We start from the raw sequence: 9,749 nt of genomic DNA on the forward strand, positions 1-9,749 counted from the left end.
CTTGGTGTTCGTCGTGCCTTTCCCATTGACGATATCGAAATATTCATTCGGGATTAATCTACTTGGGCCTCTTGACGCGGAAGAATCCCAGAACGGACCAAACCATGAAGTGACACGGACGTTGCACTGCTGATAAACTGATATCGATGGACGAGTCAGCATTTCTATTTCGCATTTTCTAGTTACAGATACTTCGTAGATGGGTGCTTCTATTGTACAAATGTAATCGGAAATTACTTGCACACACGCCGCAATGTATAGCGCATCGGCCAAAAAGTATGTTCTAAGTTAAAGTATGTAAGTATGAAATGGCAATGTATGGAGCGGCCGGAGTTATGTAAGCCGATCCCGTCTGACATCCTGCCTGGGGTACCGGCTATGGGTGCATGTGGTATAACTGATAACGCGTTCTGTCCAGTAATGGAATGTGCAGTACGATAATGAGGCGGCCTTGATGGAACACTAGGTCAGTGTGTACTATACGTGCCAAGATTTCGCCCCTTAAAGACTCTACGGGCAACGGAAACTCAAATTCCGGAGCTTGAAGTTGTATTTTCCGGGAGATCGCTGTTAATTGATCTGTATGTAGAATAGCTGGATCGTATCGTCCATCTCGCGCCGCAGAGATCACTCGGATGTATTCCTCACTAGCTTTTACGTACTGCTCTAGTTTTAACTGAGCACGATACGCGAATCTTGTTAGCTCCGCGTTAAATTTTATCTTTGCATTCTCCTTGTCCAAGGTTTATACCTGTTTCCAGAGCCCATCTATTCCGTCGTACAGTTTATTCATTCTTCGGGATTCGCTTACATGATCCTCGTGGAGTTGTTGCAATCGCGATGCCGTGATGTGCATCTGTCTCCCTATCAGCTGCGTTAAATTTGTTTGATCCGCGAATAGTCGGTCAATCTGGGAGTAGATATACTCTGCATCCTCCTGATTCATGGTCGCGAATAGTGATTTGCTGATCGATCCAATTATCCCAAGAGGTACCGAACGCCTTTTCATGGAACGTGAGGGCTCTCGGTCTATAGTAAGTAGAAGTTCATGTGCGATCGCCGCATGCCCTAACTCCCTCACTGTTGTTTTGGCAATTTTTAATTGATCCTTGATAAGGTCATGTTGCAGAAGTTCGCGGCAAGTGTCTAGCGAGTTTACCTGCTGACAGGCGTCTAGTGCATTGTCCAGTTGCTCACCTATTTCAGGGAAATCAGTTTTGAATTTTTCCACTTCTATAAATACACTCACTCTCCAATCTACATGTTGTAGTCGTAGCGGAGTCACCCTTTCATAGTATAATCCGGAAAGATCTTTTATCGCGATGTTCTGATGCGAATTCTGGCCGTTCAGGATTCCCTCCCCCGGAGTCACAAGGCTCAAAAGCACTATTACCCAAATTTCCATCATATTTATACTATGTTTGCTGAATATTTCCAAATCACACTCCAGCGTTACAATCGTGATTTCCTGGTCGATGGTTGCTGTTTCAATGGATGGGGGAGGGCCCAGATGCACGTACAGTGTGTCCGCCACTATTGGCTTCACTATCGCCACAGGCCTTCTCTTATAGCGTGTTGTTATACAGGAGCTTTCCGTTGAGCCAATGATTTCGTTCGCCTGTATGATACCCTTTGGTTGAGTTAAGGAGTCCTTTGATTGCACTGGTCGTCCAATCTGATGATCACACCGCTTCACTTTACCACTGGCTACAGCTTTCGCCCGTTTTTCCCGATTTTTGACTCCCGTGCGACTTACCATGAGATTTCCCTCGTTATAATTCCCGAGACGAGCAGTAGATGTCTGGGCTTGATTTTAATAGCCTTTAATGGTGGTAATAATAATATTAATAAGGGCCAACCTTATCATCGGACATCGACACAGGCCCCTATTTATCGGTGCACTCGTTGTCGTTTTAAGGTATAGGCAGAGATAATTGGGAGTATTTAGGTTTTAAACATACAACACTCGAGCGGCTTTCGCTCCGAGCTTGTAATGGTCGGGGTGTTATACCGAGTTCGAACGGGTTATCGCTCAGAATTTCAATATTTGGAAATATGTAATGTTCAAGCGGGCAATCGCTCGGAACATCACACTAAAGGAGATACATTGGGAGAGTAGGAAGGCCAAATTCGAACGAATGACCGCTCAGAATTTTCCCATTAGGATATAGCTTGTGTGGAATTTTGCACTAAAGCTGTTAATGTACTGGATTCTCTCTAGAATCGCTAAGGAAAGGTACTGAAGGCGACGTGCGAGTGCGTTCCGGTTATGCGGGGGTAAATGTCGATAATAGTCCGATGACACCCGCGAAGTTCCCGGGAAAATCCGCTACTATGTGAATCAAATATGGAGTATGCTGCTCGTCAGGAGAGTATACTAGTATTCTCGCAAGTGACCCTACAGACCCAGCCGCTATTTCTATTCATACGGCACCTACGTCAAAAAGGACTACTCCCGGAGCAACAGCACTGCTTTTAACGAAGTTCAAATCGTAACCTAAGTTCACTTCGAATATTATGGATCCATGTAATAACTGAGGTGATTCCAATTCGTATTGCACTTCACCGTTCTGTACTGATTCTAAATCTTTACTGTCTTCAATGGTTAAATGAATGTAGCGGACCATCGAAATATTCAAGTATGAGGAGATCGAAGCGACTCACGAGTTCCGTGTAAGTTATCTGCCTACTGACGATTGAATTCTCCAGGGCAAGGAGTCGAGCTCTCTGTTCACTCCTTTTTGTAGACTCTGCTTTCCTACATTCTGTAGGAACTATGGTAGACTTCCCTCGTTATCATCACGTACTGGACCTCGTATTTCGGTCAGCATCATCGGGTTGCGGATACTCATCTTGGTAAGACATGAGAAATTCCTCCAGCTGCAGTCCCCATGATTTCGGGTACTTCCGGTGTCACTAGATCCCTTTATTCGTCAGCCAGCGTGTGTTGCGTGGGAAGACTTGGGAAATTGCTTATCAATTCCTAGTGTTCATTCTTACACTCACTCCACTGCATTCACTCATTTGACAGTTTTGCGGCATCTACATGTTTACGAACTAGGTGACCATTTGGCATTTTCAATATTATATTATTTCTATCGGTTATGTCCACTAAAGCATATGGTCCATGATATTGACCATCAAACTTACCCTTCCGGACCTCCTTTTTCACCCAAACCTCGTCACCTACGCGACCTGTAAATGCCCGGGGCCTTTCCGTCATAGTACCGTTTGGAATTTTCCTTCGCCTTATTGATGTTTTCACCCGCGATTTCACGAATTTCCGATAATCGGTTTATCAATTCCGATATAAAGGAATTATAGGTGGAGAGTTTGTGCTCCGTGGGAAACTGACTTGGCAGTCTCGGTAGTTTCACGTATACCACCTCGTACAGGGTAAAATTCGTCGTCTCGTGTACACAGGTATTATAAGATAATTCAGCGTATGGCAATAGTCTATCCCAATTATCATATTTCCCGGTATAGTGTTTGATATACTTCGTTAGCATGATGTGACTTCGTTCTAGAGCACCGTTCGTTTGAGGTTTATACCCGAACGTTGTAAGCTGTTTGATTTTTAATATCTTCGCGATTTCGCATAGAAGACTACTCGTAAATGCGGCTCCCCAGTCAGTCAATATTGCACGCGGAGCTCTAAATTGACTTATAAGCCGTCGCGCTATTGCCTCTGCAATGGCAGTTGTTTTTAAATCCGGAATCGGCTCTGTCAGACAATATTTCGAAAATTGGTCCTGCATGGTTAGTATATGCTTATTTCTATGCGGAGTAGTAGGTAAGGACCCTACGGTGTCCAGTGCAACTTTATCAAAGACTTGATATTGTAGAAATGTCGGCTGGATGTTAAATTATATTATAGGTGTTTATAGGTGTTGACCATATGCAGCCTTGATAATGCGAAGACAATATTGTTTGCAACGTTTCAACCCATGGTGCGGGTCTTCCTCAGGCCTTTATTAATAAACAGGTGAAGAGAGAAATTTACAATGAGTGACATAGTGAATTGTAAGTAAACATAACGCATAACCCAGTTATTGCAGTAAGGTGGATTAACTTAAAATATACTTACAGGAAGTTAACGTAAGTGGGACATAAACGCAGAAAGAAACAGAGAACGAAGTCACATGTAGGTTGATACACAAATTGAAGGCAGGACCATCATCCGATATGCCTAGTGATACGGGAGAATTAAGATAAGTGTCATATATTTAAAAATAAATATGTTCAGCATGGATTGGAGAGATAAATAATATTACAAATTATACAATTATACCTTCATAGTGAACGTAAGCAAAACGAGCATATTCAAGCAAGGAAGGACCGAATCAACGTGAAACAAGGACGTCAGCCATGAGACAAGCGATTTTGAAATTAAGTATTAGGTGAACGTTAGACTTTTTTTTTTATGGTGAAGGACTAATAAAAGTCAATAAGTTTTCTAATTTTTCGACCCGGGAAATTCAAAATATTAACGAAACCCTTAGATAGGTATTTTTGTTGCAAGATGAGTCTGATAATGAAGGTAAAAGTTATTTCTTAAGGATATTATAGTATATGACACTTAGCCTCTCGATATCATTTCTAAAGTTGACATATTAGAAATGATAAAAATATCTACTAATTCTAATACTTATCTTAATTCTCCCGTATCACTAGGCATATCTGATGGTCCTGCCTTCAATTTGTGTATCAACCTACATGTGACTTCGTTCTCTGTTTCTTTCTGCGTTTATGTCCCACTTATGTTAACTTCCTGTAAGTATATTTTAAGTTAATCCACCTTACTGCAATAACTGGGTTATGCGTTATGTTTACTTACAATTCACTATGTCACTCATTGTAAATTTCTCTCTTCACCTGTTTATTAATAAAGGCCTGAGGAAGACCCGCACCATGGGTTGAAACGTTGCAAACAATATTGTCTTCGCATTATGAAGGCTGCATATGGTCAACATCTATAAACACCTATAATATAATTTATCAAAGACGTCTACAGGCGTATCTGTGATTAATATCGGTTCGCGAGTCTTGACTCACACGAGTTTCTGCTCCTGGCAGCTCTTGTAGTGCCTGATAAAGTTTTACACATCATTACGAAGTGATGGCCAATAAAAGCGTTCTCGAATTTTCCGGTAGGTCTTTGTTACCCCCCTATAACCGCCCATCAAGCTCTCATGGAACTCACTTAAGATGGCATTCCGGTCTTCCGGCCTCGATACTTGTATTTTTCCGTAACAGATGGTCATTGCAACTCCCGAATTCGCAAACAAATTGTGAATTTTGTCAACAAACTCGCCTTCGGGAGGGCAGTCTGTATTGTCCCCGGCACGAGATATTCGAAGAGATTCTACGTGGTTACGTTCTAAAACCTTCTTCAAGTTACTTAATCCCTTAAAAATGTTTTCATCTTCACTTTTTCCGAAGTACCGGGCTTTTATGATTATACTGTAGATCTTATTCCTCCCATAAGGCGTGACGACAATTTGTCCCACCTTTAGACTTGCTTGTTTAATTCTGTCCGCATCAATTCTCCCCAGGTCCGAGAGAATTTCACCAATTGGCGTGATGAGTTCCCCGTCTGCGGATACAAAATGGACGTAATTATCGGGTTTGTATGTTAGACATTCCCAAGTTCCAACAATGGGATTATAGACCTTCATTTCTTTCCCTTTTTCATCGCTTCTCTGGTCATTCTCGCTTCCCGATGTTGAGGCTACGGCTATGGTTTTCGGGGGTTCGTTACGCGGGTTTGTTCCTTCCGTCCCAGGTCGTAAAGTAAATATCTGTCTTGGTGCAGGGTTAAAAGGAAACGGAGTTGATCGTGCGGTAGGAACCACTCCCGTTGCTGGTAAAGAGAATCTTACTTCTCGCGAACGCGCTCTTTCGCTACTGCCCTCAGCTGCATTTGAGCGTACTGGTGTATCATTCCCTTTGCCGTGCTATTTCTCCGGTATCACTTGGCTGCATTGGTCTACTTCTTGCGTAGATTCTTCAATGACAGGGGGAACGAGGACATCTTTGGATAGGCTTACTCGTCGCAGGAGTTCGTTTTCCGGTAACTGCAGGACGGTATTAGTCAACCTCTCAATGCGCCTGTCAAGCACAATATCCTCTAGCTCGTCATCGTAAGGATCTAACTCCTCAAACTTCTCCTGCATTTCCTCCGGTATTGAGTCTCCTTCGGAAACTGTACCTAATACGACTTCAACGTTTTCGTCGTCTTGAACGGGAATCGTTCCTTTATCTTGGAACTTCTCCTCCAGAACACGCAGGGATTCGTGAAATTTACTGAACGACTCTTGAAGTTGCGCAGCTAATTCGCCAGTGTCATCCATAGAGGGTGCATTAGTGGCCTCTAACTCTGGGGCAGTTGTTTGTGAATTTCCCTCTGTATGTTCCTTTGGCTCGATAAGGGATTTTCCGGACTGAGCCTGCTCATCGAACACACTGTCTTCCGAGCCATCGTCAACAGAACTCGGATTAACAACCACGGTGTCGGGTGTCTTGGCGGTCAGTAGGCCGCTCGGCCCTGCTGACGGCTCAGGTTCAGTGATCTTAGGCGGCAATTTACTGGAGTTAGTGGGCGCCTCGACGGTAGGAGAGGTGCAGGTAGCGTACTCCGATGCATTCTATGTATCGGCGGATCGGATACCTCGGTACTTGACTCATCGGTTTCAGATATAGTGGGTACCGCGGGAGTAAATTGCGTGAGTGAACGCGTCCTGGCAGCGATATCACTGGGGTTTTGGGTCGCCGAGAATCTAGTAACTCCTGTGCGTCTAGAGGGCCCCGGTGCTCTCCCCCGGCCTTTTGCTTTCGTTATACAATTTCCCCCGCATGCTGATGCCGGCTCGAGTTTATCGGAAGTACCCTTTTTGTGATGTCGCTTTCAGAGCACTTCGAGCTTGATTCCCCTGAAATTACTGGATTTCGGGAAAGCGCATCCGCGTTGACATTCAATTTCCCGGCCCTATAGACAAATTCGTAGTCGTACCTTCTCATTTTCCATTTCCACCGCGTAAGCCGTTTCCCAGGATCATCCATGGCTCATATCCATTTCAAGGGTTCATGGTCGCTAACAAGCTTAAACCTCTTACCATACAGATGGCTATTAAAATGCTCTATTCAATCAATGATCGCCAGGCATTCCTTATCCGTGGCAATAGTTCCTCTCAGCCTTTGTTAGTACTCTAGAATGATAGGCTGTTGGTAGATCTTGCTCGTCATGTTCTTGCGATAGTACTGAACCTATAGCAATGTCCGAAGCGTCTGTGGTTAAAATAAATTGTTTATCTAAGTCAGGGTACTGTAATACTGGTTCCTTGCATAGAGCTTTGCGAAGGTCCCTGAAGCTGCTCCTCTGCGTAGGTCCCCAAGAAAGTGCTAACCCCTTTTTTAGTAAGTCAAATAACGGCTTTGCGCGCGCTGAGAAATTTGGTATGAACCGTCGGTAGTAACCGGCTAAACCAAGAAACTGACGCACATTCTTCTGAGTTTTCGGAGTAGGAAATTTCTTTACTGCTCTTAACTTCTTTGGATCCATTCTCAGCCCGTCACGACCTACTATATGTCCGAGATAAGCAACCTCTCCAAGAAGAAATTCGCATTTGTCAGGTTGCAAGGTGAGATTAGCTTCTTCTAGGCGTCTCATGAGGCGTCGAACCTTGATCTTGTGTTCTGTCAGGGATTTTGCAGAGACCACTACGTCATTTAGCTACACAAATAATTCCGTGCCTTGCAGACCTCTCAGCACGTTATCCATTAGTCGTTGAAACGTAGCAGGTGCATTTTTCAACCCCTCGGGCATCTTAGCATATTCATAATGCCCGTTTAAAGTAGAGAAAGCAGTTTTTCCTCGATCCCCGCGATCCATGGAAATTTGTTGAAATCCGCTGGCTAAATCGAACGTTGAAAAATACTGCGCCTGGCCCAACTGGTCCAATATATCCAGTATATTGGGCAGTGGATAAGCGTCAGATACCGTTTTTTCATTGAGCTTGCGAAAGTCTGTCACCATTCGCATGCGCGGACGGCCCTGAGAACCAGGTTTCTTAGGCACTATCCACACCGGCAAATTATACGGCGATTGTGAAGGAGTAATTATCCCATCGCGTAGTTTCGTTAGTACTTGTTGTTCGATCTCATCTCTATGAATTACCGGGAATCTGTACTGTTTGGTGTTTATCGGCAAGTCATCGACAGTTGGAATTTTATGATAGACGCGGTCCGTGCACTGTAACTTATCGCCTTGGAGCTTGAATCGATCCGGGTATTCCTCAATAAGTTCACGAATGTGGCTCTGTTCCTTTTTGTTGAGGTGGTCTAATCGCAATGCAGCTAAAATGGCGTTTACGCGATCTGCCGGGGGAACAGCGTGTACATCAACTCACTCGGTATCCTCGACCTCAGATTTTCCGTCGGGACTACAGTAGGTGAATGGCACTGATTCCTGTGCTCCTGGTTGGATTTCTACACCCTCCTATGAGGTATTAATTGCCATTACGTGGCAGTGACCATTGGTCTGGGTGACTAGGGCTTCCCCCAGGAACAGCCCTTCCGGTGCCGATACACGAGCCAGATAACCTTCTTTTAAATCCCTATTTACCGCTTCTAACGCTACTTGTTGTCGCGTGTGGGCTTGAACTCAAAAGACACGGTTGGATTTTGCTGTTAATATACGCTTTATTATATGAGGGTTGGTATCAACGAATGGTTTTGGTCGGATGGGGTCACTTTGAGTAACCATGGTATTGTGGTTAAACGAAATCTCCGCCTTTTCCTCGCGAAAGTATGGTTTCCCAATTATAGCATCGGCTGCTAATGGTAAATCGTACATGACATTGAACTTTGTTGGCTTGTCTGTGAAATGGATTAATACGGTACCAAGTGTTAATATTTCCTTTTCTGCAATTCCTGCGACTTTGATTATCTCATATGTGTTTATTGTCTGATTTTCATCTATAGCCCTCAGTTTAATAAGGTTGGCGTCCGAGCCCGTGTCTACGAAAAATCGTCCTACTCGGTTACGAAGTTCCGGGGCTGACATTTCCACTACCGGTGATTCTACTGAGGCATTCATCCAGAGGACGGTGCAGACTTTTCCAAAAATTTCACCGTGGTTTGCTTCTCGTCTAAGTGACTCGCATGATGAGATTCTTGTGAACGGCTCGCCGTCGGACTTGGGCGACGAGCCTCTTGGTAGTTTAAAGATTGACGATCAGCCGGACTAAGCGAAAGATCGGCTCGCATTTTAGAACAACAGCGACATTCCTTGCTTGGTCGCCCGTGACGTTCATTCCCTCGGGTATAGTCCTCACTCCTTGGACGGTGCTTCAAAATTCCACTCGGTCGTGGTGAAGAATCATGATCAGGCGATTCCTGCCGAACCGTATATTCCCGCCGGGAACTCCGATACGCAGGCGATGGAGAGCGCGAGTCATGATAACGGTGCGCATCGTACTTTCGCCGATCGTATGGTCGGTCACCATCCCGATAATGCGACCGCGATTCACGCGCGTGGCGATATTCAACATCGTCTCGGTATGTCGGGCGAGAATCACTAGTGCGATAAGAAGAGCGCGAACTCCTTTCCGCGTATGAAGGCCGATAGTCCCGATCGTGATACGTAGGACGAGCAGAGTTATCCCCTTCCTTCGTGTACAGTACACGATTGAGATTTATATCGCGGCGTTTTCGACGTTCGTCTCTATCGGCAAATCTTTGGGCTATAT

At 44.6% G+C, this 9,749-nt stretch overlaps 1 protein-coding gene across 1 annotated transcript; it reads right to left on the reverse strand.

Moving 5' to 3' along the window:
* Positions 1 to 5,957: 5,957 nt before the first annotated feature.
* On the reverse strand, positions 5,958 to 8,035 carry LOC107269654. Its single transcript, XM_015743765.1, has 3 exons — positions 7,762 to 8,035; positions 7,502 to 7,695; positions 5,958 to 6,647 (listed from the first exon to the last, which is right to left on the reverse strand). Exons 1-3 carry the CDS (start codon positions 8,033 to 8,035, stop codon positions 5,958 to 5,960), a joined length of 1,158 nt encoding a protein of 385 aa, XP_015599251.1.
* Between the last annotated feature and the right edge of the window lie 1,714 nt (positions 8,036 to 9,749).

This window comes from Cephus cinctus, unplaced genomic scaffold (assembly GCF_000341935.2).
Source record: "Cephus cinctus unplaced genomic scaffold, Ccin1 Ccin1_scaffold0688, whole genome shotgun sequence".
NCBI lineage: Eukaryota > Metazoa > Arthropoda > Insecta > Hymenoptera > Cephidae > Cephus > Cephus cinctus.